The sequence below is a fragment of the Halichoeres trimaculatus genome, unplaced genomic scaffold (assembly GCF_033239565.1).
Source record: "Halichoeres trimaculatus isolate MK-OKI-2021-1 unplaced genomic scaffold, fHalTri1.1 fHalTri1_scaffold_15, whole genome shotgun sequence".
NCBI lineage: Eukaryota > Metazoa > Chordata > Actinopteri > Labriformes > Labridae > Halichoeres > Halichoeres trimaculatus.
The window spans coordinates 25,423,353-25,450,976 of NW_027437193.1; the positions used below are offsets into that span (position 1 = coordinate 25,423,353).

General features: G+C 39.1%; 1 protein-coding gene across 1 annotated transcript; it reads right to left on the reverse strand.

Annotated features, from left to right (window-relative positions):
- Nucleotides 1-965: 965 nt before the first annotated feature.
- asip2b (agouti signaling protein, nonagouti homolog (mouse) 2b) lies at nucleotides 966-26,974 on the reverse strand. Its single transcript, XM_074689090.1, has 4 exons — nucleotides 26,827-26,974; nucleotides 26,603-26,740; nucleotides 6,510-6,583; nucleotides 966-2,028 (listed from the first exon to the last, which is right to left on the reverse strand). The coding sequence occupies exons 2-4, from the start codon at nucleotides 26,709-26,711 to the stop codon at nucleotides 1,864-1,866; spliced, it is 348 nt and encodes a 115-aa protein (XP_074545191.1). The 5' UTR covers nucleotides 26,712-26,740; nucleotides 26,827-26,974; the 3' UTR covers nucleotides 966-1,863.
- Between the last annotated feature and the right edge of the window lie 650 nt (nucleotides 26,975-27,624).

Here is a 27,624-nt window from a genome sequence, read left to right on the forward strand (position 1 = left end):
GATTACACTGATTGTATATAGCCTGTGCTGCATGTTTTAAATCATAACAAAGCTAAATGACTGGACAGCACACGTGATCTTTTTGAGCAGCTGTGCTCACACTATGAGACAGGTTGTGTTGTCTCTGCCTCTCTATGAACAGAGAACTCATATACTGACTGGAGTGACTGATGTTAATTTATACGCAAAACATTTATAAAGATCCATGCTCTGCCCTGAAATGCTTCCCTGACCTCTTTTTAACGCCTGTGAGGTTTGACAAGAAATCCTCTGATCCAGTCTGAACAACATGTCCCTGCTATTCCAGGTCAGTAGCCTTTCAGAAAATAAAAAACAGTGTACACTACTCAACCGTTTTCACTTTGAGCCCTGAGAAAGAAATATTACCAGTAAATTGAAAAATGTGACACATTTCGGCTATAAAACATGCAGGGGAAAGCAAAGTAGCACATTTGTTCTGAAACATGTTTAAAAAGCAGAATATTTATCATACTACACATTCCCAGCCTGTGCCAAATCTCTCACCAGAGGCCAGATAAGGTGATTCATGGAGGAGGACAGACATACTTCATTCACCCAACATGTGAGGTGCTGTCAGATTTATGTTACAGCTGACCTTTGATCTGTCCACAAGTCTTCATCTATTAAAGAGCTCGTTCTGAAGTTTAATCCTGGTCTTTGTAGTCTGACATAATGATGACTCATTACATGGTTCCTCATCTGTGTGACATTATGTGGGCTGCTCTGTTATGATTATCGAGTAATTACAACTCAGCAGTCCAGTTTCTAAAGACAAGCAAAACAACAAACTGGCATATGTGAAAATGGATCTTCAAAAAAAAAACAACCCCACTGTAAAAGTGGTCAATTTGTCTTCTTTCCCACTTTGCGTGTAAATTATAGTGTTAGATTCAGTCATTCAAAAGATGGACCACAGATTACTCAGACAGGATTTATGCTTTATTTTGAATTCACATTGACTTTTTGAAGCAACTTTCTGTTTTTCACACAACCGTCACAGAGAGAAACACAAAGCAGGTGAAGTCCATCCACAAGATAGCTGCCGGCAAACATCTGAAAATAACTACTTAATTCAGCTTTGTTTTCATTTCATGTCCAAATTAAATGAAATAGGATTTTCTCCCTAAAACAAATAAAAAAAAGAGTTACTTTTTCAAATCAGGTGAAAGAAGAGCATAAAAATAACTTTAAAAAGTGTTTAACTCACTTTTACTCCAAAGATCCACACATGAACCAAAGCCGATTTCACATGTGAGACTTTTCTGCTCTTCAAGGCATGCTGTAAATAAATCCACGTGTTTTTTTCTATTATAGTACGTGGGGCAGTGAGTTAATATAATAAGAGATTCGAGTTCAAATGAGCGTCTACATTGACATGCTTTTAACTGAGCAGGAGCAAAGAAACGACTAGATAAAGTAAACTGGAAACAACCAAAGGCACAGCACACTGCTCAAATAAGATTGTGTACAAACAAGTTGAAGCATCTGTCCTTTATCCTTCATTACATCTCCACAGTCCACTTCACGTTTGGTATTCAGTAATTCTGTAAACATATCTGTGCACACTCTATTTTTCATGCTTTGGTAAAGTGAAGACAGAAAACCACAGGCTTCACTCTGTCATCTCTTCCAGTCAGCGTTTGTTTCATGTGTTTCCAAATGCTGAAGTGTTTTCTGAGCGGAAATAATATTCTCTGAACAGCACCTGTGCAGTAAAAGAAGAGCCCACAGGCCAGAGGGGGATGTGCTTGCATTTCTATGCGTATGTGCCTATCATTGCTTATATACACCAACCAGGCCTCATCTGTACATGGTGTCTGGTATTGTTAAAGACATCTACGTCTACGTCTTTGAGCACAGAGGTTTCATCCTCCAGCAGTGACAGATGGTGTTGAAGAGTCGACAGCGGCAGGAAGCACAGGGGTCGCAGCATGGCAGGTGAGAGGAGCAGCTTTCCATCATACGGCCGCAGCGACGAGCTGGAGTCATGAGGTTTGACTTGTGTTTCTGAAACAACATCAACACGAGAATTACTTATTTACTCACACGTAACATCCCAAAGCAACAAAGACTAACATTGAAACCCTCAAGGCCTCTGTGACTCACATGTGGGAGGTCATCAATCAAACACAAAGCACAGACTTTAATCAGCATATAACAGGCCAAAGTTTGTGTAGCTCATGATTTTCAGCCTTTGACTCTTTTGTTTAACCCTAAGGTTCCTCCCCACTCCTCAGAAACCCAATTAAAGACGCGTACTGCATCAGCCGGTAAATTCTAGTTTTATTGTCGCTTATACATGCCATGCTGCTATGAAAATGTGTTAATGGGCACATAGCATGCCATCTGCCTGGCTCATTAAGTAAACATTAAAGTTAGCCACTAGCAGGGAACAACATCAAACAACACAGCTGAAAATAATTCCCTGAGAAGGAGACAAACAGAGACAACAAAGAATGTAATCAAGGATGAAACTCTAAACCAGTTCACTGATTTTTGCTTTTGGCTTGACAGCTATCTGCTAACAGCTTTCAAATTAATGTGAATAATGATTTTATTTTCTTTTTTCACAGGCCTCCACTAAAAAAAAAACAAAGTCCAAATAGCATCTTACAAATATTGTCACAGTTTATTTCACTAGGATTACAGCTACACTGTAAACCCGGATAGGTTGAGTTTACTTGAAAAATACTTGTAAACCTGTTACCTTAAAAAAACACTGAGTAATGAAACAAGTTAATTTAACCCATCATCTTAAGTAGTTATTATTATGGAAAATCATTCTACTGAATGTCTTTCATAAAAAAATTCAGATGCTTATTTGTTACAAATGTAAAGATTAGGTAATGTTAAAGAATGTTGCATATCACTGTAAAACATAATAAGTTGACCTTACTCAAAACTAAAAGATGTGATATCAATAAATTTGTCTTATGAATTAAGTAAATGTAATAATAAAAAATTGAAGCAGATCTGAAAAACTAAATAAAATAACATTTTAAAGAACAGCTGGGTCTCATATCCACAGTGTTTCCTCCTCACTCATGGTTACAAACTCCGTCACAACAAAAATCAGCTCCAATTTCATAACTTTGGTAACCGTGAGTGAGGAGGGAAGGCAGTAGATATGAGACCCTGCTGTACATTGAAATATTGTTCCTCAGGGGGCACAGGTTGTCTGAGCCCCACGGCACTGACTGGTGGTCTGTGCTCCACGGCATGAGGTCTTGTACATACTGACTTTTGCAGTGTGTGTGTCTAATGGATAATACATTCATAAATGATTTTTTTTTTACTGGACTATCATTCTATTTTGGCCAATTTTAAAATTAAGTGGAAAAAAAATTACACAATCAGTCCACACCACATAGAGCATGAACAGCTGATTGATGCCACAAGGAGCACAGATAGCCGGTCCATGCTGTGAAGCACAGACAGTCTGTATAATGTGGAGCACAGAGAACATGAGCCACTGCTGCACGTCTAGAAGTTCAGCAGGGTCTCATATGGACTGCGTCTCCTCCTCACTCAAGGTTACAAAACGCAGTCACAAACTGATGATTTTAAGTTGTTCTTACTTAAACAGTAACAAAAGTTAAATCTACTCAGAAATCATCTTTTAACTCTGAAAACTCAGACATTTGAGTAAAGTGAACTTACTGACAAATTTTAAGTTTCATAGCTTAATACAATGGAGTAATTTGAACTTTGGGGTTTACAGTGTACCAAGACAACACTGAAGCTGTTTCCTTACTGTACTCTTAACAAGCTATTTGAACACCACATTTCAGGTGCACTCAATAAAAGCAACATGGGTGTTTTTTTTAGTCAGCATACATAAAACATGTAGCTTCTGCTATATTATTTAATGTTTAGTAGTTAAATGTATTAAACTATTTTGTTTTAGCATGATGTGCAAAACTGTTAAAAATGCAATATTGCTTTATGTAAACTCAACCTAACTGGTTTATGTAGGAATCCTATATGCAACACCTGTCCAGAGCAGGAGGTGACAGCAGTGTAGTCCCTTTTCATCAGAGAGCAGAGCCAGAGGATAACCTGGATGCTGTGGGCATCATGCTGGAAGGTGCAAGTTCCTGATGTGCAGGGGTAACATCCCACTTGTAGTTGCCAGAGGTGGATCTGGACATAACTTTGTAAAGATTTTTCTATATAATTGGTCCAAGCTAATAAAGTAATTTTTGTTTTTTAATGAGTTATTAAAACTGTGAGTAAGAAGGGAACACAGTGGAGGTGCCGGTCGTCTGTATGTGCTCCACCGGTGTGGGCTGTATACCCAAAGACAGTGAGTGCGTCCCAAATCGCATACTTCCATACTCAAATACTCAAGATTTTGAGTATACTGCGTCAAAATGAAAAACAGTATGCATAGTATGCGAGAAATGAGTATGCAAAAGTACCAGGATGATGTACTCAAATCGGCCCGGATTTTGAGTATGCAGCTGTGGACACTTATCGTACTCATTTCATCCTCTGGCAGCAATGTATAAATGTAACTTATTGATGTTGTTTATTACACGTGTTGTTTCCACCAAGCACCATCAGCTGTTGACGTTGTGTATGTGGTGTAACTTGTTTTTGTTTGTTTTGTTCAGCGAATGATAGGCTATGCCAGTGTTTCTCAAATCTGGTCCTGGGGACCCCCTGCCCTGCATGTTTTAGATGTTACCCGACTCCAACACACCTGATTCAAATGATCAGCTCGTCATCAAGCTCTGCTCGAGCCTGATAACGAGCCATTCATTTGAATCAGGTGTGCTGGAGTGAGGTAACATCTAAAACATGCAGGGCAGGGGGGCCCCAGGACCAGGATTGAGAAACACTGGGCTATGCTAATGCTAGTTGAGCTAACAGCTATCTCAAATGCCAAAGCTCATTGGGCTAACAGTTACCGGGGCCCTAGCATTACCCAGTGAACCAGGTAAATATAATAACAAGCGGGTTAGACCCTGCACAGTGAGTACATGACCAGAAGCACCACTCAGACATTTAATTTGTGGATGTATTTTAACTGCCGCAGCGCCCCGCGTAGCTCTCTTGGTAGCTTCAGTCAGCTGCACCGACCCCCATTAATAAACTCTACACCGCTGATCTTGTTATTAGCAGTGTTTAATATCCTACTGAAAAGGCTTTGAAAATTCGCTGGCAAATAGTGGCGGTGTTTGGCAGAAACGCGCTGGAAGCTGGTCACAATAAGACGTAGAAGAAGAGGTCGACATCATGTCATCATTCCCGGTAAGTACGACGCTCTGCAGTATGCGATTTGGGACAGCACTACACCCTCAAAATTTGCGCACTAAGCCAGTGAGTATGTAGTATGCTTAGTACACTCAATTTGAAAATTTTGAGTACACAGTATGGAAGTATGCGATTTGGGACACACTAAGTGTTTCACGTCAATAAAACAAGATGTGTTGAAGGGCTATGCAATATTGGCCAATTTTAAAATGAAGTGTTATAAAGATTACACAGTTAGTCAATGCAGTGGTGCACAGACAGCCTTCAATTCTACAATTTCATTTAGCTTTTGTCCAATGCGACGTACAACACAGCCTGTTCCTCCAAAGCTCAATGTGCAGCAGGGTCTTACATCCACTGTGTAACCTCCTCACTCACAGTTCAAATGTCTTACCTTAGGGAACATGTTGAAACATCCTTTACAAATTAAGTTGGACCCAAGCATTCCAAATAAGTAATAGTAAAGCCAATACTTTATGTTTACACAACGTTTGTACAATTAGTTGGTTTAAAAAACTTGGGTCGTGCTACATGAAATCATTTTAAGTAGTTGGAAATTCTCACCATGATTTTATTGTATTCACTCAACAAGTTATTTCTGTGAGTGTAGTTTCCTCACTTTCAGTTTTTCGTTTGGGCTTTGAGGATAATTTGTTCAAAGGATGAAAACAAAGTAATTAGTTTTCTGGCACGGACATGGAATAAAAAAAAAATTCAGGGTTTAACTGTTGAGAGTAAACAATGGGAAACGAATGACAGCTTGGTGGTTATGAGAGAAGTTATTTTTTTCAAACCCTTTGGCATTGGAATAAATTTAAAAAAGGTAAGTTTGGGATGAAATTCAGGCAACTCAGTGCTCAGAAACAAAAAGCCAAAGTTTGTGATTTCTTTATTTCTAAGTTTTGGTTTTTCTTGTGTATCTTGAGTTTCCTGGTTATTCTTTGTGTCTCTTGTCTTGTGTTGTGTTTCATGACTTTAGTTAAATGAAACATTTCTTGTTCCTCTGCAACTGGGTCCTCCACCTCCTTGGTTTTTTTTCCTGTGGATCACTGTGACCAATTCAAGCCCCAAAATGGCAGTTAATATAAGTTTTAACATTGAGCACACACTTCAATTCAAAAGCTTTCCATTTCAAAAGTTAACAAGCATGCAGTACTAAGAGGTTCACTAACATGCTGTAAAATTACATGATTTATTAAGACAGTTTTAGTAGAAGTCAGGAAACTTACAGGGATGTGAGTGTCCTGTGGTTGAGTAATCTTCCGCCTTGCAAACAGCCGTCTGGGCTTCACTTGGCTTCCAACTAGGGTAGAAAAAAACAGGAGTTATTGTTAACCCTTCAACACATGGTAAAATACCTACATTAATATTTATCATTACAAGGCCTCAGTACAATGTTTAGTAGATGTTCAGTTTCCCTGCCAAGGAAAACCGCGCCTCACTCTTGAGACGCAATCTTGACGTGCAAGAGGTGAAACAACAATATATTTTTTTCCCCAAGGTGGATGCTTGATTGGAAACAGAATTTGGAAGGAGGAAAAGGATTTTTCAGGATTTTATATCATGGAAAGATGTGCACTGTCTGGACACGTCAGGTGCCTCCATTGGCTGAGCTTATCCTGGCTTTTCTCATGTCGTAAGTTACATTCTGCTGAATCCTCCCTCCTACCCAACATGTGTTCAACAGTTTGCCATTACTTTATTCACTCTCCTGGCAGCTCAGTGCTCACACCAACCATCTGAAGGTCTAAAGATAGGTACACATACCAAAACATCATAGAATATTCCCTGGTAAAACAGCTCTGTATCATCTGAAGCCAATAAATTCATGAACAAGACTTCTTGTTCTTAAAACATATTTTTATTTTCAAGTATAAAAACTATTTGCATCATGGTTTGATTGAATATTTTGTTGTTCTGTTTCCCGAGACATTCATAGGATCCATCTAATCTTTGTCTTTCTGAATCAATGTTTGCTTAAGAGTTCCCTGATACCTAAGTTTAGGGAATTAAGAAAAATATTGTACTCTCAGGTGTTGTTTAGACTGTTCCCACAGGGGCTGTTTGAGGTTCCTGTTGGGCAGTCTCATCTGTGAAGTCTTCCTGTCTTAGATGCACACCCAGGCTTTCCACAGTCCAAATACGCACTGATTGATTAACTTCTCAAGGCCTGTTTAATGGTCCCAACGCTATGTAAATTCATCATCCTGAGGGACATTTTCCCAATGTCTCAATTCAGCTGCTGAGTTTTTACAGATAAGTGAGGATGGAGCAAGACTGCTACTAAGTGGAGGTGATATGGTGAGACATTAACACCTGCCAACCCGCCAAATGGGGGTGAATTCCAGTTGTGGCTGGTAACATCGTCACTCCTGCTAGTCACTTTGGCGGGTTGAATTATTTAATTAGTTTTCTGAAATGGCATCTGAAATACTAAACCCATTGCAGTATGAGACTACGACACCACAACTCCCACGAGCACTGCCTGTACACAGTGTTTGCTCATTGGTCCATTTGCAAAGTCTTCTGCTGGCAGGCACCCAGGCGTGCTCGTCTCCAGCCTCCATCTTGGACACCGTGACAGCTCCCGGGGTTTGGCGCCTGATTTAAAAGTTCACTCACGTCTTTTTGGCTCAATTGTAAACAGATTCTGGGGTTTTAGTCACAAACTAGCGCCAAAACTCCAGAAATTTTTTTAAAAGTGAGCTCGGATGGAGCTCATTTAAGCTCACACTGCTCCGATCTCACATCAACACTCACCTAGAGCGGGGGAGGGGAGGGTGAGAGGGGAGAGTGGGCATCGAGAAGCGCACGAAGAGAAGAGAAACTGGTCACAGATACGAGGAGCTGTAGGAACAATATTTAAACCTCGTAATATATAAACATTTTTTTAAAGTTATATGTAAAAAGTTCACTCTGGAAATACTGTAAACAAACTAAATCATTTAAAATAAATAAAACGTATGGTCCAGTGTGACTTATATATGTTGTTTTCCTCTTCATGTCGCACTTTTTTGAATGTATGACTATACTCTAGAGTGACTTATAGTCCAGGAAGTATGGTACTTAGTTTATTACTGAAAAATTACTGCTGTGATAAATAAATAATTGAGTAGACAGTGTTTCTAGCTAGATTTTTCAGTTTATTATTATTATTTTTTTATTAATCTTCGACCTTAACAGCTTTCATTTCATGCAATAATAAACTCCTGCTTTTATTACTTTGTGTAAATAGTCTGCACATCTTCATATTTAAGGAGCACAACCGTTTCAGAGCTGAATACCTGATTTGTGTAGTCTTCATTTGAGTGTGCACAGAGGTCATTTACATTTAAAAATGTTGTAAATCTGTTTCAAGTAAATTTTACCATGTCATCATCTGCTTTAATCATATTAAACATATTTATCCAACAACAAATTTGTGGCTAGTGAAAATGCTGAGTGGCTAGTAACTCTGGGAAACCACTAGCCACAGTGGCTGGTGATCACAAAAGTTAATGACAAGCCCTGATTATAACTAAGTAAAGGCAAAACATGCTGTGGGTTTCAGGTGTCCAGACTGTGTTTGGCTTGTTTGGCTGTATAACACAAAGCCAACACGACGAAACACTTAAGGGGCTCGAGACGCAGCTTTTTTCCCAAAGCCTGAATAATTGATTTTAACATAAGTCCTGCCTCTGACAAGGCTAACAGTCTAAAACAACTTTGGGTTTTGAGGCTGGTTTTTGAAGTGGGGTCATTCCACCCCAGGCCCCCCTTTAAACAAGCCCCTGGTGTTTGTAGACACAGATATTACTGTCACAGTGTGTCTTGTATTCATTTAAAGCTTATTGAAATAGTTAAGATAAAGAACCTGAGGAGGATGTAAACCTGAGCTCTGTTGTTGTACACTCCCTGTCTGTGGTGGGAGACAGAGGATGATGAGTTGTCTTTTCTCACTAAACTAAACCACCGTGAAGGAACTTTATGTTGGCTTTGAGGCCCATTGGTATGTTTCGATAAACATACAGGGCACATTCAATTTTTTGAGGTTTTGGATGTGGTGTATTCTTTACTGACAGGAATAATATTTAAGATTGTCAGTACAGATGTAAATCAAATTCATCTGGCATTTGCTTAGCCTCAGTTGGCTTCAGACGGCACTCTCACCCTTCTTTTGACAGTCGGGGTGCAGTGGAAGTTCAACAATGCAATAAATCAAAAGCTCTTCTTCTTGGCTCTGACCTCCTGTCTTGTAGTTGATTAATGATGTGCCTTCTCTTAATATCAAGCTCACCTCTTCAGTCCTAATCTTTGCCCAGATGCTTTGGCTTCAACCATCATTCTGTAGAAAACACAGTGTTTAAGGCAGTCCTTGAAATACTGAAGTTGTCACCAATGATTAGAGCTTTACCTTTGACAGCAGAGGTCTTTGAAAACCATCTGTCTACTTAACATATTATCAAAACACGTCCTTTATCCTAATCCTTGAAACTACTATTCCCATATTTATCATTATCATATACAAACATATATTCCCAAGGGGTAGAGTTACACAAGTTGACAATTCTTCTTACTCGACATTTGCCGCAGGCAGAGTCTGCAGGATTTTCCTAATAAATCCTCCATACATGTGTGTCGGTGTCTCAGTCCACCTCAAACCCTATCCTCTGCCTGTATGTTAATGTTTTGGTTGTTTCACGACTTAGTCACAACCACCGTTCTAAAAATATGTGACTGTTTCTCAAGTGTTGACTTGAGGCTGGCTCCGGAGGTACGGGAAGTCACATACACACCAAGCCCAAAAAAACTGTTTTCACCCCAGATATTAAAAGATTTACAGCCTGGTTCAAAAATGTTTCACACTGTACTGGAGGTGAATGTTGTCTAACCAGGCAGTAGAGAGGATGTTTAGATTGTGAATTTGCCCATTGAGAGGCACAGCTCAGCTCAGTGACAGACAAAAGCCCTATAGCTGTACTCAAAGCCCCTGTCACTCCCACTATGGCCGCTGACAGTTAATTTGCTTCAAAACTCTGTTTCAGAAACAGACAGGTGACATTGGGGAGACTACACCCATTCGTTTTACAGTCTACGATCGTGACATTTCTGGGCGGAGAATAAGCGTGGTTACATCAGCCAATCACAACGAGCTGAGTGTGCAAGTGACTTTGCGTGTTGATGATAGCAAGTGGAAGAAGCTACCCTGAGCGGCTACGACAGTGGACTTAGCATGGAGGAAGAAAAACACAACCAAAGTAAAACAAAACACCAAATATATAAAGTAGTGGTGGGACTTGATTAAAAAAAAAATTGAATTAATTATGCCATTTGTAATTAATTAATCGTAATTAATCGCATTTAATCACATCAATATTCAACATCAGAAGCAACACTTTTCAAGCTTAACATATTTTGGTAGAGGACTAAATCATTGAATTTTCTCATACACAAGTTTAAACAACAAAATCCTGTTTATTTTGGTTAGAAGATTTTTTTTGTGGACACTACTTTCAAGTACATTCATCAGCCATAATGTGGCAAATAGTGCTGTCAGGAGATTAAAAAATAATCAAATTATTTACAGGATTTGTTATTAATTGATCTAATTAATCACATTTTAATCTTATATCTGCTTTAAGTCCCCACATAAAGAATTTGAACTGTAGGGCATTACAAAATTATAGTGCTTGACTAATCAAATGAATTCATTAAAAAAGAGAAGATTTGTAAATCCTTTTTTTTTTTTCAACTGGTCAATATTAATTGTCTGTGTTCCCTGCCATTGACATTGGATTACTGTTTACTGCGTCTATAGAAGTAAATTATATTTTTCAGCGGAGGGAGGCGGAGTCTGGTGGAGCTTGTCAATCAAAATCCTGCTCGTAAACTACTGTGGATGCTGCGCTCTTTAGACGAGAGCTCAGCATGGATATGAGGAGAAATGTGAGATGACAGAGACACAGAGAGACGCTGCAAGTCAGAAAAGTTCAGGTAGCTCACGCTGACACGGAGATGTGTCACGGTAGTTCAGAGAGAAAGAGCAGCGCCATCGTCAATAATCAAGATTATTTGGGTCTTAAAAGATCATTCAAGATGCTCTGAAAATGTCTGGCAGCCAATGAGTTAATCCTGCGTTGACTTTTATAACGCGTTAATGTGCGGTGTAATTAATTAATCTAATTAACACGTTAAAGTCCCAGCCCCAATATAAAGCTTTTCCCTAAACGAGGGTGAAGCCTTCGGGCACTTGGAGAGCAGCACGGGACGAAGGGCGACGTAAGTTAGCTTTCCAGTGAGCAGGTATGAGTCAAATATTCGTGATTAGCTTGTGCTTACATGTCAAGTCAGGTGCATGGCTCTTGAGTCTCTCTCACACAGAAACATGATGCCACAGGTGGCTGCTAGGCTAGTGAATGTGTTCGCGTAGTCATGATCAGACTGAGGTAATGAGTGTGTGTGCTACAGCTGGCACTGAGCCAAAGAGTTTGAATTTGTGTTGACGATCAAGTAACGAAAACTCATGCAGACCTGACCATTAAAAAGTGATTGTCTTGTTTTAATTATTTCTGACAATCACTTATTTGTATTGTTCACTGTTTAAGTTGTCAACTACATGAATGAAATAAGGATTCATTTATTCATATTTACTTTTCATAGCTTCCCATTTGTGTAAAAACAGTTTAAACGCTTCCCTGATTTATTGGATGTGCTCTGTAAAGCTGCTCCCTTTTATAAAAATATAAAAGAACTTTTATAAAAAGAATCTAAAAAAGCTAAAGTCAGGAAACAAAAGCCCGCTTATTCAAAGTAACCTCATAAATTTAAGTGATTACATGAAATAACATTTTTAAGAAGTTTATGAAACTGCAAAAGACCAGGTGATACAATCTCTGACTTAAGTGGGATACAACCTCCAAGATATTTTGCTCCAAACTTTGAGCAGAAGTAGGATAACTTTGATACAAAAAACCAGGATTATCCTGATCCAAGCGGAAAGATGGATTATAGGAGTATCTTTAAATTCTTTCAAAATCTTTTAAGTAAGCCGAAAAGAGAAGTTTTTACAGTGTTGTTGATACTCCAGGACTTTTGCTGCTGTGACAGGGGAGATTACGGTGTAGGATGAACAAGATGTTTTACTGAACAACTGCCAATGTCAAACAAAAAATATCTGAAGAAATCAAACGTTTTTACTCCAAATACTATAAATCAGGAACCAGGTTAAACCAGCTCTTTGTGTCTTTTTGTGACCTCGTGAAGATTTGAGCATAATTAAAGGCACAAATCATGTGTTCATCTACCTTATACCTTTAAAGAACACATGTAGTTTACTTTAGATGACATAACTACCTGCACCGATACTAGGTATGGGTGTATCAGTGTCTGTCAAAGCTGGACCAGTTTTGGTGGAAAGAGGCCGATCCATTGAGCTAATCCAGGCAATCAGCTCTCTGCCTGTTTTATTTATTTGTCTATTTTATTTTACCAGCCCTCTGGGCTACTTGATTTGAAATGTTACCTCTGATGCACTTTCTTTGTTTTTGCTGTATTACCAGTCTACAGGGTATAAAAGTTTGCAATTGAGCAGTAATTTCTGTATATTCTGAAGCTTTGTTTTGCTGCTAAACATTTCAATATTTTATAGTTTAAATAAATATTAACTTCAGTAATTCTATACTAATTTTTCACCTTTTTTCTAAAACATTACCAGTCCCATCCCACAGTAGGGCATGCAGTTTATTATTTAACACCAGTATCAGATTGGTATCGGTCAACACTAGTAATGGGCATAATCAGTTCAGCAAATAAGTGACCCGTGGATTGATTTCTGAAAAAAGCTGTGTGCTTGTCCCCACACATCTTTTGACAGGCGGAGAAGGGAGGTGTGCAGACATGGCAAGCAGAGAAGAGGAGGAGCTTGAACGCCCCGCTGCACACTGGCCATACACACCGTGCCGTGCCTAAAGTGATACTCCAGGATGGAACAAGTTGGGTCCTATCACAAGGTTTAGGTCAGAAATTACCCCTACAGCAGTGATTTTGTGCAGCAGAAGCCCAGAGCGCTCACACCAAACACCCCCTCCCTGCTCCTCTGCAGGTTTCCTCTGCACTCAGACGGGCCATATTTTACTTGACCCAAAACACAAATAAACGGACTCCCACCGAAAAAATCTGATATTGGTCTGCATTCACGCTTTATTTAGAGAATTTTCAGCGCATTACTTTCACACAAAAACACAGCTAAATAAGGCTCTAGTTCTCATCGTGTCGTAAAACTGCGCTACCTCCGCTGCAGAGCCACAGCTGGCTTCCCCGCTGTCTCAGTCAGCGCGCGGCGTGCCAGATATAAACAAACGCAGGTAGTCTGCCAGGACGAATTATGCAATAACAACATAAAGATGAGTGATTATGAGAGCGAGGACGACCTGCCATTCACTTCGCATTCCATTCCCATATTGTTTATATCTGTTTCTTTATATCTGACGTGTCTTTTTGAAAAAAAATCTGAAATAATAAGCTCAGGTTCTTTCACTCTCCTTGTTTCAAGGAAGATTTCCTCTAATGTTTACCTTTGAGTTCTATTTTATTAAAGGTCTTTCAACCAATATTAAAGGAAATATGCCTTTTTATGTTGCTGTTGCACTTTAAGTTGATTTTTGGTTCATTGTTAAATTTTAAAGGAAGGAGATATGCCTATATATTGCACTTTAAATTGTTTTTCATTAATAACTATGTTATAAAGAATATATGCCTTGTGCAGTACTTTTATATATTTAATCTAATAATTAAAGTGTTTAAAAAACTGACAAAACTTGTTTATTATTTTTTTGCTTATTGCTGATCTGAAAAATGATCCGATCCGTGAGTTTTGTGATCCCTTGCACCACTAGTCAACACCCAAAGCCCAGGTATCAATATTGGAACCAGTAAAGTTGGTTTGGTGCATCCCGAAACATATGGAGAGCAAAAATGTGAAAATAACACCCAGCTACATGTAACATGAGCTCTCCACATCATTAGATCAAAGCAGATTATGTTCCCAATCATTAGGAATCCAGGACAGGTTTTATAAGAGGGGTGAGGGTGGGGACACAAGCTGAAGGGAGAGGTTTTATCATAACTACTGGTCATGGGATGTCATGAAACTAGCAGATTCTGAACTGGGTGTCAGACTGAGGGGTAACATACAGAGGTGGATCAAAGACAAAGCACTGGGTTAGTTTATTTCACATTCTGTGGTTTTGAGAATACTCTGGAAGCCCAAGAATAAAAGCAAAAGGGTTTGCTTATAAAACAAAGTTGGTTTTTCATTTTCTGTTCCCTTTAAAGTAACATCCAAGGTCTTTTATCCTGGGAGGGTGATGGTGCCTTGTGGTGCATGCCAATCTTTGAGAAGTGTATCAGGATAAGGTTGGTTCCAAATCATTTCTACCTTGTAGATACAGCACAAAAATAAAATAGATTACCTGGCACAAAATTACAAAAAGGAGGATTTCCAAATCAGGTCATTTCTGTTCATACAAAATGTTTTCAATGGCCAGTCTCAGGAGTTTCCTTTTCTATGCTGTAGAAGGCCAAAGACAGCTGACGCTAACAAACTCAACAAGCCCATTAAGAGAGCTGGCTCTGAAAGCTGTTGTGGAGTATCAGTCAAGAAGATGCTGAGGAAGCTGCTCAGCATCATGGACAATGACCCTCACCCCCTGCATGCCACGCTGACGTCCACTGATGCCCCTTTCCCATCAACACAATCAGGTGCTTGTTCAATGCTTATGTTAGAGGCCAGTTGGTTCTTAACATGTTCTTCCTAAAAAACAGTTTGGTTTTTTATCAGCAAGGAGCCAAGTTTGAGCCTCATCATTGTGTCAGTATGTCACCACATACTGTAACAGACTTGGTGGGTTGTTAATGTTAAATAACTGGATTGGATTACTTTATGTGTTAACGTTACAATAATAAGTTATTGTGAGCTTGAGAGTTACAAGGTTCAAGTGAAAGCATCACCAGCGATGGGCTGTTCAGCAGCCAACTTCTGTGTGTGTTGTGTGTGTTTTCTGCTCCAAGTTGTGGAACTCGTTCATATGAGAATAACTCAGAGTAGAGATGTTTTTTTTGGGTGTGGTTAAAGCCAACAGTAACCAGTGTTGAGTGTTCTAATAAAACATCAACATCGAACCAGGACGTTCAATCAAATTCCAACAAAATAACAGACCACTTCCTCTCTGGCTTTTCTTTCTAAAAATGTTTTTCATTTTCCCAGCCAATGTGTGTGTGTGAGCAATAGTTTCACTTGTGCAATAATTGAATGCAACGGTTCATGTGTGACTATCATTCTCTGACTTTTTCACTTGTAAACGCACTCTCGTTTAACCATCTGAGGATCTTCTGCTTTTCGCCCAAAACTTTGTTACTTTGACACTTTATATTATTTGTAATATTAAACAGACACTTTATCTAACTATAGTTTACTTACTACAGTTGGTAATTTCTCATTTGTTTTTTTTCCATCACAAGCTTTGTACTTTGTATTGTGAACTCAGGCAGCACAGTCTCCTTTGGGATAACTGAAGTGGATCTTATCTTTTCTTTTATTAGAAAAAGCCCCAACACAAGATATCGCAGATATCACCACCTCAGGCAAGACTAACAATAAGCCAAAGCTGAAACCGAAACCGCAAAAAAATCTGCTCAGGAACATTTTTTCAGACACCAACCTGCCTGTGGTCAGCATTAATTGAATCTGGTCTGTAACTATAAGACTGTGCAGAAAGAAAGGCAGGTAGTAAACTGATCTAACACGGCTTCGAGCTGCGTCTGTTGGGACTGAAGCCAGGCAGTGAAACTAATTTACCATGAATGGGCTGCCTAAAGTCTGACTCCAATAAAAGTGGGCTGAAAAGGGAGAAAGTAAACAGTCTGTACAGTGTTTTGTAAATAAACTGGAAGAAAGTGAGGAGGGTGGACTATTCACTTCAGACTAAGCTAAAATTAACTGTCATCACACACGGACTACACTGGCATGTCTTCAGGGGAAATTTCCTAGCATTTTTTTTTTCCTTTGTTTTCCTCCTGTCTTTGTTGTAGTTTTATTATATTTGTAGTTAAAGATGCTATGAGGAGGATCTTGTGTAATTTCACTCCCCCACCACCTTCAGGTCTGGAGTCTCATGTATATATACGTATATACCGTTACTTTTATCAAGGTGTTCGTTTGTTTTAGAATTAAATGGAGATCAGATCGAAACTAGTTTTCTTTGTTTAAGACAACTTTTTTCTGGATACAACACGCTGAGGTATGTGACTCGTCAGTACAGTTACGTAGCTCTACTTCAGTGAGGGAACACACACACACACACACACACACACACACACACACACACACACACACACACACACACACACACACACACACACACACACACACACACACAAAACTATAGCAGCAAAGTCAAACTAGTTTTTCTTTTGACAATAAGCTGATGTTGTGATTACATTTGTTCTTGCTCCCTGTGTCTAGTATAGTTTTACCTTATGTCCTTGTGTTTTCCTCCTGGTCAGGCTCATTAGTCACACCTGTGTCCATTTAGGCCATGGCCACAAGTACCCGGGAATATGGGAAACCGCATATATTTTTATACCTTTAGGCCTGCCATCCACACAAAATCACAGTTTTACACCACTAAAAACATTTTCTGAAAACTATAGCCAAAATTAAGATTTTAGAAAACTCTGGTTAATGGTTTGGTTTGTACTGAGTTTTTGTTTCTCAAACTCCACAGCTGAATGATGGGGGTCCATTCTGATTGGCTGGCACAGGTTTTACGTCTGAAAAACACTGAGAAACGTGGGTTTGGCTTGAGTTAGATGGATACTGTTTGTGTGATGTTTATATCTCAGTCTGAAATTTACTTTAGCTGCTGATTTTAATCATTAAGACAGTTTGGAAGGTTTTTATACAGCAAGTCCAAAATCTGCAGATGTATTCTGAAGAAACAAACCAAGGTGTGTTACAAATACTGAGGGGGAAAACTATGGGCTAATTTATGGCACAAGCACATAGTTGACCGTGTGTAATAGGGGTGGGCGATATATATCGCGTACAATATTATCCAAAATGTTGCTTTAATGATGTGCAATTTTACATTATCAAGTATTACTATTTTGAAAAAAAAAAATAAACAGGCGGTGCATGGATGGCAAAGGAGAGGTGCTTGAAAGTCCTCATTTGCTGAATGCTTGCCTCAGAAGCCAATCAGTGGACAGGGTTCAGTCATGTGACTCTTGGAAACCAAACACTGCACAGGGTGCGTCTCAAAGCTCCAAGTTCCATCCTTTCTTCCTCCACTTGCGTCGTTCACTTGTGTCTTAGTTCCTCCCACCAGAGATGATGGGAGAGACGGGAAGAAAAGAAGAGAGGAGAGAGGATGGAGGAGATTTGTTTTTAGAGCAATAGGACATCCTCTCTTTCGGAGCGTCACATGAAGCAACGTGTTTCAGTCATGACGGCATCAGCTGATCACCTCTGGATCATCTGTCAGTCAGCTCTAACAGCTGTTTGTGTGTCTGTGCATGTGCGCTGTAATAACTCTGATCAAACATAAACAGTACCAGAGATTTGTCTGTTTCTTTAACCAGTTAAACACACACGTTACCATGAAGAAAACCTGCTCTCTGTTTATTCTGTGTGCTGTTTAGAAGCTCATGGATCACTTTACCCGTAAAATGCGTAATTGTGAGATTATTTATGAATTATTTGGCCTTTATGTAGAGCCCATCTGATCCTGAACTCTGAAGCTTATTAATATAACCTACCTTATTGTGTCTCAGGAAGATATTATTTATCAGTCAGTTTTCAGTATTAATCCTCTGTTATATTGATTTGATGATGGTTGTGTTCAGTGTTTTGTGCTTTAAACTCACAGCGAACACTTAATTACCAGATTTATGATCAGTGTCTGAACGATCCTCTGTGTCTGTCCTCAGCTCTTTTCTCTCATTAAACTCTGTTGTGTTTGTGAAGTTTCATGTAAAGTCTGAGCTGCTGCAGCGTCCAATCAGAGAGTGATATTCCATATGGAGGCGTGTCGTTCACTGAAAAGACTTCCGCAAAGCCAGCTCTCATGTTTCCTCAATCACAGCTCCTCCAATCAGTCTCCTCCATCCTCTCTCCTCTCTCCTCTGAGCGCAATTATCGCTTTGGGACAGTCTCTTCAAAATGGCGACTGGGAAAGTACTTCTGATGTCGTGGAGGAGATAGGACGGAGGAAGCACGACGTTAACGCATTGAGACGCACCCATAGTTGCACATGTAGGAAACATGCAGGAGACTCCCGTCTCAGCGCGGGTCCACGTCCCTCGCCTGGAAATGGTTAGGAGCGAGTGTTGCATCTTCACAGAGTAGTAGTAGGTGCTGGGAGATATTTCTTGTGGTGTTTTCTCAGCTTCCTGTCCGCTATATGGAATGTGCCTGTCTGTGTGTGTTTAAGTGTGCACGTTTGTGTGTCTGTGATCGCGTTGGAACGGAGCTTCACCGTGCGTGAAACAGCGCAAGGAGAAATGTGAACGCTGTAATGTACAAATGACACCCCGTAGGGCTATATAGTCAAGGTATAGACCTGATTTATGAGATGTACCTCTAAATTACTTCTGTGTTATATGGAAAATAAATTAACTCAACTCCCAGGGGGTACGGGTGCCTCCATTGGGGGGGTGGGCCGCCCCCCCTATACAGGGAAAACTCTGTCATTTTTAAGTTGCCATAGAATATTGTTGGGCAATGTTTAACAGAGATGTATGAAGCACTTTAAAAATAAACAAGAACTGTTGCTCAGAAATGCTGTGTCCATCCATGGTTGTCCTCCTGGTTGGCAAGTAGTTTTGTCATATTTTTTGTTCAATATCGCCAGAATATCGTAATCGGAAAATTTGAAAAAATAATCGACCTATATCTATTCGCCCTTATCGCCCATCCCTACTGTGTAATTCATGGAAAATAAGTCTATCACTGAAGTTGCATGTAAGTGCTGTGTGAGCGCTCACAGAAAGAACATTTGTGCATCGGTGCTTCAACTTGTGTGCAGGACTCTACTACACAGTTATGAGAGACTCTGGAGTGTTTACGCAATATTTTGGCATCGATCTGAAAATGATATTAGCTTTCTTTCAGCAACATTTAGAATTAATGAGGGTGTTTGAGTCATGCTATTTTTATCAAAAACACAGATGTCCCCTCTCAGCTGGAGTGTCATCATTTTTCTTAAGTATTATTTTCAAAGTATGTGTTTTCCTCTATGGCCATGCTGGCCCTCATTTATCAAACTTTCCTGGGACCTGGCGCACATTTAGGTGCAGAAACAAGCCTACCAATAATGTTCACATGTGAAACGTGTATACCTGGGCCACGGTACATGCCTGAAAAGGGAATTAATAAATCTGACAACCGAAAACAATCGCAATTTAAACAACATGTCCCTAAATATTCACGGTTCAGCTGGCCCCACAAAACTTACAACATGAAAAATGAAAAAGGGACTTTTCTGTGCTGGAGACTGACACCATTAGCAACAGTGGTGGAGTGAAATGGAGCAGTTTTGTTTAGTCTAAAACTGAGCCAGAAAAACCACATCTGCAAGGAGATCACTGCTGTCAGCAGCTGGATGAGACAAACCAAACTAAAAATGAGTTTTTAACATTTATTTATAAATCTTTTGTTTGTGCTTTAACTAATTAATCCATGATATCTAACTAGTGGAAGCCCTAAAATAATTTATTATTTACATTCATGTCCAGAAACTTTGAAAGATGGCTGTTAAAAATGTGTCAGCTCTGAAAGCAGCTGCAGTCAGACTCCTACCTGAACCTGTCACAGATTGAGGTGAGGAGTGAGTGACGCTCTCACCAGCTCTGTGTCCAGACCAATCTGCAGCACGTCCAATGTAGATAATAAAAAATGTCAATACGCTGAACTGCAAACTGGTAAAACCTACAAATTGATTTTAGCCATATTATTTGTGGTCATTTTGCAGCCTGGCCAAGAGGTACGTCGTTTATGCACAGTTATGTCAGAGTAGACTGGTGTTACAGTCATTTATACCACCAAACGAGATGATTGCTTGTGATCTTTTGTTATTAATTAGTCCACTTTTTCACACACAGTTCACATTTATTTGATACAACTCTTGGGAAAAATCTACACAAAAGGTTTCATCCAGTGTACTCTGACAGTTCTCAGCAGAAACTTTACAGTGAGTATGTTTTTTTACCACTGCCAAAAACTCGGCCGACAGCTTGTGCTCCTTTTTCATGAGCATTGTACTTTATAGAGATCAGGGATGTCCCGATCAGGATTTTTTGCCCCTGATCCTGATTCTGATTATTCAATATTAAGCTGAAAGGGCTGGGACGATATGCTATTCTCGTGATTTGATTCTATAACGATTTTTGGGGTGCTGATGCGATTTACATTGTGATACTTCAATGTTTACAATTTTTGCAATCCTTAGTTTGCTTTTTTTAACACGAGACCATGTGAAAAAGTTAAATGATGATGATGATATCTATCAACTACATCAGGAGCCATATTTTCCAATAAAATGCAAATGAGTCAGAGGGAAAAATTTCACCCTCTGCTGGAGAAAAGTGGTAACTTTTTTCCAATCCAGTTTATAAACAAAGTCTGAAATGAAGAATTTAAATTAAAAAAAAAATTAAACAAAATCAAACAAAACAAAATCAAACATATCTTTCTACATAATATCCTGATTTTGATATTGTCAAACAAACGACAACCCTTGATATACCAGTTTGTTTGTTTTTTCTCCCACCCCTATCAGCTGATACTGAGTCATGTTCTGACTTTGGGGTTTGAAGGTTAACTTTGCCAAAGAAGTGAGAAAGTGAAGCTGCATACTTTTTTTGTTTTGTGTGTTGACAACACTGGATAGTAAAGAAAAAAAGGTTAAAATATGTTTCGAGCTTATGAAGTCCATTTTACTAAGTCTAGCTAGTTTTGATGTTAAAACCCTCTGGATCTGAAACCTGCAGGCGAGATCAAAATATTGCTCTTTTTTAAATGACTGGCATCTACAAACCATTTGTCTCATCTGAGAACACTGATGTTATTGTCAGATTCTAAAGTTTCCAAGGGTACCTGAATGTATCACATATAAAGTCTGGAACGTGTCAAGGAAGACTGGTAAATTTCATCAAAATTAATTTGAATTTAATGTCTTCTTAGAAAATTTGTAGAAAATAACCCAATTGCTTAATAAAATCTCCCCAAAAATTATGATTCTACACTTCTTATGGCTTTCACTTCAAACTTCTGTTCTCAAACTTATCACATCATGATTAAATCACCTCGCATGCTACCACAGACTGTGCTGTTTAGTTCAGAGGAGCAGGGTGTTAAACCAAGTGTTGGAATAGCAGGATACATGGTGGATAACTGAGATGGCCCAGTCCTGCGTCTTATCCTCTATTCAGAGCTTTTTGGACACGTTTGTTCTCTTGTGGATATTTATCCGCTCTTTTAAAGCCCAGAAACAGCAGTGCAGCCTTCCTCTGGTGAACTACGCAGCATGTTGTTTTAGGATGTTTTGGTCATTATGAAAACCTCATGAAAAGACTGCAGTGCATGAATGTGGCTGTTGGACTGTTTTCACTTTAAAGTTTGATGTAGTTCCCCACTGCTGACACTGAAGCCACAGAGTTGTTACCGCTAAGCTAACAAACTATTCTGTTAATTTGTTTTTTTCACTATTTTGAGTCGTATGTACCTGGAGAACAACCGTGAGGTGCCGTAAAGCAGATGTTATTGCAGTAACTAGTGTGATTGTGTGTAATAAAGTGAAGTGTGGCTGTTGTTCCACATAAGTGTATCATACATTATTTTATTATTCTCTCATCAACTTGAGGAAGTTGAGCGCAGTGTTAACTTTGACAACAAACTGATTTAGTTTTGTCTTTTGAATCACACAGTATTTAGTTTTAGTCATACTTTTGTACTTGTTCTCATGATCCTCTGACAAGCACTGTTGCACATGCCTGTGCTCAGTCGTGTTGCCAAGGCAACAGACATCTGTTTATGAGAAAAAAAAGGGCTGCTGGTGCAGGCAGCCCAGGGACAGTGTTATCAGATTCTGTGATACATTTCAACCCAGTGCCACTCTGGGTCGGTCCCTTCCAAACATTTTCATCTCGTCTTTTTTTTTGACAAAAATGTCAGTTATATTTCGTCACAGTCTCGGTCATCTTGCCTGGTTTTTATTAGTCTTTGTTTTTTATCTGTAAAAACGGTTCATTGACGAATATTTTTGCTATAGTCTTCGCCGATAAAAGTAACACGGGTTGAGTGCAGTCATAGCACTTGGTTATGCTGATGTCAGCAATTTTTGCTCAGTGATGGCTAACATAAATAACCGGTTTCGATTAAAGGATAAAATTCCCAATCACCGACTCCTTAAAATATGTCATTCGATGCAGGGATTAGGATGGGAACATCCCTAAAAGAGATTTAAAGCAGGGTGCACCAATCACATTTTTCTGGCCGATCACCGATCTTTAAAAAGCCTGACCTGCCGATGCTGATTTGGGCCAACAACGATTTTTTTTTTTTTTTTTTTTATAACTGACAGCATATACCTTCAATGTTCCAGTCTTATTTTATTGAAAATCACTGAACAATACCTGTGAAAGAATAAAATTGTTGTTTTGACTCAAACAATCGTTGAAGTGTCCTGAGTTTTAGGTCTCAGAGGAAAACGCATCAATGGCTGTCAGATCTTCCCAGAGGTGTATAAGATCAGTTTCATATGTAAGGATGGACTGATCACTGCCACCCTAAAATTAAAGAAATCTGCACTGATCAATCGTCCGACCGATCAATCAGTGCATGTCTAAATTAAAGAATACATATTAATCTGTAAACCTCTGTCTGTTCTTTAACAAATGCTCTGCACTAGGCACTGAAAATTCAGCCACTGAAAACTTTTGGCTGAAAATATCCTGAAAGTGCATTTTCAGTTTTTCAAAAGACTTATATCACTGAAACAACACCGCAACCAAAAAGCACGGCCAGCACGCTCTTGTCTGGATGAGAACCAACATGTGTACAGCGTGGTCGATATGTCAATACATCTGAGAAGATTCATGGATAGTGATTTTCAGAATGTGGTTCATGCACTAGAAATGATCCAGGTCGCGATGGATAATAATGAATTATAGCAATACTTTTGTTTGTGGGTGCCTTTGTAACACTTAGGGTAACCTTGCATTGCAAAGTTTTGGTAAAATGCAGGGAACCTGCTTGGAGACGGAGAAGCACACAGCAGAGGAGACGGAGAGACCAACACAAAAGAAAGGACTCATCTAAACCAGATGAGAGGCATGCACCCTCATGGTCTGATATGTTCAAAGACAACCTGTAAGAGAGTGCATCAAATAACAGCAGTGTTATTTGATGCACAATTACACTGCTCCCCCCCGAAGTCAAATTAACTTTAGTTTCTGTAACGCACCAGGTCAAGTCTAAAGAAGTTTAAAGTCGCCTCTCTGATAGATCAGGTCAATTAGGGGTGGGAGAAAAAAAGATTCACATAAGAATCAGGATTTTTTGTTTATTGATTCATAAATTGGGATTTTATGTTCAAAATCTTTTTTTTTTTTTTCAAATTTAAATCCTTCATCACAGTCTTTGTTCATAAGCTTAGTTGGAAAAAAAAAGTTACTGCTTTTTCTCCAGCAGAGGGCGAAATGTTCTTCTCTGACTCACATGTGATGTGCATTTTTGGGGAAAATATGGCTCCTGATATAGTCCATAGAAATCGTCCTCATCATCATATTCATTATGACCATTGTTCAACTTTTCCACATGGTCTGGTGTTAAAAACAGCAAAACAAAAATTGCAAAAATTAAAAATATTGAAGAATCCATATTTAACTCAAAGAATTAAGTTAAAGAACGAAGCTATTTCAACCACCACAAGAAATACAGAAAAAAATCTGTCTTTTTAAAGAGCTCACAGACCCATCTCTGTGATGAAGGCATTATATTTTAAAGCGTATCAGTTAATGCTATTGCAATGCCATGATTTTAGTGAGGTTAGTACACAGAAGTAGCCATGAATGCAATAGTGCGAATAGTTGGTATATTTATAATTTATCAGTATTCTGGTTTTTGGCCTTGGTTTTCAGTTTTCAATTTTAGCAAAGAACTTCTCATTTCCTTGCTCCTTTCTGACGTGAAACTTGCATACATGGATGGGGATCTAGCGCAGGATTTGAGCATACCCCCCTGCAAATGTTCAGATAGTAAATGGTAGCGCTGGGACGATATGTTATTCTCGGGATTCAATTCTATGACGATTTTTGGGGTGCCGATTCGATTTAAATTGCAATTCTTTGATATTTATGATTTTTGCAATTTTTAGTTTTTTTTTTTTTTTTTTAACATTAGACCATGTGAAAATGTCAAATGATGATGATAATGTCTACAGACTCTATCAGAAGCAATATTTTCCCATAAAATGCACATCATGCGAGTCAGAGAGAAACATTTCACCCTCTGCTGGAGAAAAGTGGTAACTTTGTTTCAATCCAGTTTATAAACAAAGACTGAAATGAAGAATTTGAATTTGAAATTATTATAATTTTTTTTTTTTTACAAAGAACCCTGATTTTGACATTGTCACACAAAAAATCCCAATAAATTGATTTGTAATTTTTTTTGTCCCACCCCCAGTTAATTTGAATTCTTTTGTTAACAGTTAATCTTGAAATCTACTCAACCAACCAGCCAAATTTTGCATCCGAGCCAGTGAGGCTCAGTACTGCCCATGAAAAACAAACACAGATGAGAGAGAAACCTAGTGGCTAAATCTTTAGCTACTTCTGTCATCAGCTCCAGATTAAAAACTGTTTTCAATTTAGTTTTGAGACCCCAAGCCTGGAAACAATATACGGGGTTATTTGATTTTGACAACCGAGATTTCATAAAAAGCTAACACCATATATTGTTGCTGTTGTTGTTGTTATTGGTTCTTGTTTGTGGTTGGTAACAGCTTGCTGTTTACAATCTTTAAGTAATTGTTTCAACACCCCAAGCTGTTTTTTATTGAAAGTGACAGTTTTCTGGTAAATGACAGAAACACACTCACATGCATGCAAACTATCTTCACAGGTGTGTCGGTGGAAATCTAAAAAGTCAGTTTATCCAAAACATAAGACGACCCTGTTGTTCCACTGCTTTGGGATTAATACACATTTACTGTGTAATGTTTTCTTAGTTCTTTATATATACTTTCATATATGCACATAAAGATGCCCCTCCGTGCAGAAAATAAGAAATGACGTAACTGACATTTACATGTTATGGCTGGTGACCCCAAGTCCTGACATCAACACCTCCCCTTGACATCATGGTGACACATTACTTCGACAGCATGAAGAATACTTTGTGTATTAACAGCTGCCACTAGTGTTTCAACAGACATTTTTGAGATTTGGGAGGAAACAAAGCCAGATAATGATCAGATGAACTCATGATCAGATAGAAGCAATTAAGGGGTTACTTTTTTGAGCCGATCTAACATCTTCAGCAGTGCAGTGTGTATATCACTGTATAACAACAGCAGACGTTTCAGGCTGTGAGGGATCACACAAGAGATGTACACCGCAGGACATGTACTGTGAGAGGTTTATACAAACAGCCAAATGAGAAAATGTGTGCACTCTCTAGAGATTTTAGGTAGATTTTACATTTTAATTACTTGGATAGGAGGAGCACGTTCGAGATGAGAGAAACTTGCCTGCGAAAACAGCTGTTTCAAGGTAAGAAGTTATAGTTATCCCATTTTTTTCAGTTCTGAAATACTTAAGAACATCATCAAAATTTGAAAACCTATCATTTTAACAATTAATAATGCTACCTAAATGAAACTGACCTCAATTGACACTGTAATTACACCTGATTTATTCATTTATTTATTTTTCAGTAAGCATATTGACTTATACAGTTCAAACATAAACGACACCTGTCTCTCCTCCAACCAAAACTAATCTATTATTTTCTCTGTCTCTCTCTGCTTTGTGATTTGCAGCTATTAAAACGCTTGAAAAGGATCCTCCTGTTTGTTCAAGTCTGAATTTGAGGCGGTAACTGTTGGACACGGGGAAACTGCATCAGCCTGACATCCTCTGAGTGTTTTTCCACCGTCTCATCAGCTGCACTATTTTCTGAGGATGCTGCCCTTACCATAACTTCTCAGAGGCAAATCCCAGAAAACAAAGTCTTGAATCTTCTCATGAACACCTTACAGGGGAAAAAAAGATGTGTCCTCACCTGAGTCGTTGTCAGGCTTCCTCGTATTCTTCTTCGTGATCTCTGCCCAGGAAAGCGGGAAGGCGAGCAGGAGGAGGCACAACAAGTGTTTGCCGGTGATGTTCGTCATGATGAAGATGGTGATGGTGATGCTGATATCTGTTAGAGACACGGTGAAAATCAGTCACTAAACAACTCCCAGATTGTCAGGTGCCAGGGGGACCTTAAATGTGTGGCTCACGTACTCCTCCTTTTGTTGCTCCCTCGCAGAGTGGGGAAACCTCCGTCTTAAACACAAAGTCGTTGACGTTCGACAAAGAACGCGACGCGCCGCCCCCACGTGACGGACTCGGCACACTGCAGGTTGATGAGGCTGTGAATGACGGTTGCCCTAGAGACACACAACTGGACTGCACGCGTCAAGGGGAAGGAAGTGGCTCGTGACAACTAACGTAATGAAGTCACGGTACGGTAGCTTTACTGATCTGTGGGCCCGGGGCTCACGCCGCCTCTACTGCGTTCTTCTTCAGTCAACACTTATTCCACAGGAATGAGTGTTGATGGAAACCAGGTGTCTGACAGCATATAACAATGATGTTTTCAATACTATGTTTTCTACTCCTGTCACACAGAACAAACCCGCCTGAGACGCCATGGAATGGAGTTGGGAATATTCAAAAGAGTTGATGGTGTGTTGTACTTTCCCACATTTTAGACATGGATATAAAGTAACAGTGCTGGTTGTCTAAATGAGAGCTGTGCAGATTTTCAAACGTATTTCATCACATATGAGGCGTTTTGAAAATGACTATATGGGGCATTCTACCGAAAGTGTCCAAAATGGGGCTGGCAATATCTTAAAATTTTGTGTGCTTTAGTCCCCCAATTTTTCCCCCAAAATATATATTGTACCATATCTAAAGGTCACAGATCTAGTAAAAGAACAATTAATCTTTATTGTGTATTTTTAGAATGTTTTGCAATGTTTTACCTCTCCCAAAATTTGTCACAACCGAAACATATATTAAACTATGCAAAAAAAT

What these genes read in the sequence shown, in the direction of transcription:
- asip2b (XM_074689090.1), bottom strand. Translation starts at nt 26,711, where the DNA reads ATGACGAACATCACCGGCAAACACTTGTTGTGCCTCCTCCTGCTCGCC. An exon ending in GAAGCCTGACAACGACTCAG is followed by an intron (nt 6,584 to 26,602) that starts GTGAGGACACAT and finishes TTTCTACCCTAG; the next exon opens with TTGGAAGCCAAGTGAAGCCC. An exon ending in CACAGGACACTCACATCCCT is followed by an intron (nt 2,029 to 6,509) that starts GTAAGTTTCCTG and finishes ATGTTGTTTCAG; the next exon opens with AAACACAAGTCAAACCTCAT.